Source organism: Tupaia chinensis, unplaced genomic scaffold, assembly GCF_000334495.1.
Source record: "Tupaia chinensis unplaced genomic scaffold, TupChi_1.0 Scaffold000484_1, whole genome shotgun sequence".
Lineage (NCBI taxonomy): Eukaryota > Metazoa > Chordata > Mammalia > Scandentia > Tupaiidae > Tupaia > Tupaia belangeri.
In genome coordinates this window covers 2,755,848-2,757,553 of record NW_006159996.1, presented here as the reverse complement: position 1 = coordinate 2,757,553, position 1,706 = coordinate 2,755,848, and the positions used below count along the sequence as shown (strand labels likewise).

The window sequence follows — 1,706 nt, the reverse complement described above, 5'->3', positions numbered from 1 at the left end:
GCTACGATGGAATAGGAAACGTGGCCATTGGGTCCCACATCCGGATCAAAGGCGCTGACTTGAGCGAGAGAGGCTCCAGGCGGGTTGTTCTCCGGCACGTGTACCAAGTAGGAGGCCTGTTGGAAAACCGGGGCGTTGTCGTTAACGTCAGCGATGTGCAGGGTGATGGTTCTGCTGGAAGAAAGAGGTGGACTGCCTCTGTCGGAGGCTGTGACGGTGAGGTTGTAGTCGGGAAACTGCTCGCGGTCTAGGGCTCCATCTGTCACCAACCTGTATGTGTTTTTTGTATCCTGAATTATTTTAAATGGGAATTTTCCTTTGAGTTGACACAGGATTTCCCCATTTACTCCAGAGTCCAGATCATATATTTTGATCAGTGCAACCACAGTTCCTGGCAGCGCATCCTCCTGTATATGTTGAGATTCAGAAGCCAGGGTTATCTCAGGGGCATTGTCATTTTCATCCAACACGTCTATCTGTATTTTACAATAAGCAGTATGATGTCCACTGTCTTTTGCTTCCACCCCAATTGTGTAGCTCGCTCTCTCTTCGAAGTCCAGTCCTTCACCAGTGGTGAGTTCCCCTGTGTAACTGTCTAGCTTGAACAGCTGTGTCACTGACTTTTCAGTAGTGATGAAGGCGTAGGTGACTTCAGCGTTGACACCCTCATCTGGGTCAGTGGCTATCAGTGTTAGCACAGAGGAGCCAGGGGGAAGGTTCTCTGAAACACTGACCCTGTACGTGTCCTGGGTAAACACTGGGGGGTTATCATTTGCATCTGCAACGATTATCCTAATCTGGGTAGTGCAACTTCTGGATGGCTCGCCTCCATCCAGAGCTGTGAGGACCAGGTGGTGGGTGGACTGCTCTTCCCTGTCCAGAGGAGCTTTCAGTACCAGCTCTGGGTACCTACTGCCATCTGGATTCTCCTTCTGAATCAAAGAGAAGCGTGGGTGGGGACTGAGGTGGTACTGCTGCAGTGAATTGACACCAACATCCAAATCTTGCGCGGGTTCCAGGGCAAAAGTGGTTCCAGTTAGAGCCAGTTCGCTGATTTCCAGCTCAGTGATATTTTGGTTAAAAGTTGGTGGGTTGTCATTGATATCCTGGATCAGCACAGTTACATGAAAAAAGTTTAAAGGCTTTTCAGCCATCACCTCGAATTCCAGAACACATGTCGACTTCTTGCCGCAAATCTGCTCTCTGTCTATACGGTCGCTCACAAGTAAGTCCCCATTCTCGGTGCTCACAGCAAAGAATTTCTTCTCTGCACTGACCCGCAGGTTCCGAGTAGGCAAATCCTCTAAGCTAACCCCCAGGTCTTTGGCAAGGTTTCCCACGAGCGAGCCCTTGGCCAGCTCCTCAGGAACAGCGTAGTGGATTTGCTCCGACAGCGCCAGGCAGAACAAAGACAGCAAGAAGAGAAAAGGAATGCTCCACCTTGCTTGGCCCCTTGATTCCGACCCCTTTTCCATCCCGCTTTCTTTGTCTTTGCCTTTCTATTCCCGGAGAGGAATTGGTAAGCGAAGGTCGCAAGAGTTCTCTGAGCAAGCCAGTCTACTTACTTTGTCTTGGCGGGTGAGTCAGCAGATAGCTACCTCCGCAGCAGCTAGCCGGAGAGTGCCCTTCTCTTCCGAGTCTGGGGTAGGCTGCAGATTTCTCTGCGGCTGGGGGGGGGGGGATTTTGGTCAGCGCTCGTGACAACC

At 51.1% G+C, this 1,706-nt stretch overlaps 1 protein-coding gene across 1 annotated transcript in view; it reads right to left on the bottom strand.

Annotated features, from left to right (window-relative positions):
- Window positions 1–1,656, bottom strand: part of LOC102494527 (protocadherin gamma-B3) — a 2,464-nt gene extending 808 nt beyond the window's left edge. Inside the window, exon 1 of the mRNA XM_006156259.2 lies at window positions 6–1,656. Within this exon, the coding sequence (XP_006156321.1) occupies window positions 6–1,475 (1,470 nt within the window). The 5' untranslated portion in view covers window positions 1,476–1,656. The remainder of the gene's footprint in view (window positions 1–5) is intronic.
- Window positions 1,657–1,706: the final 50 nt, after the last annotated feature.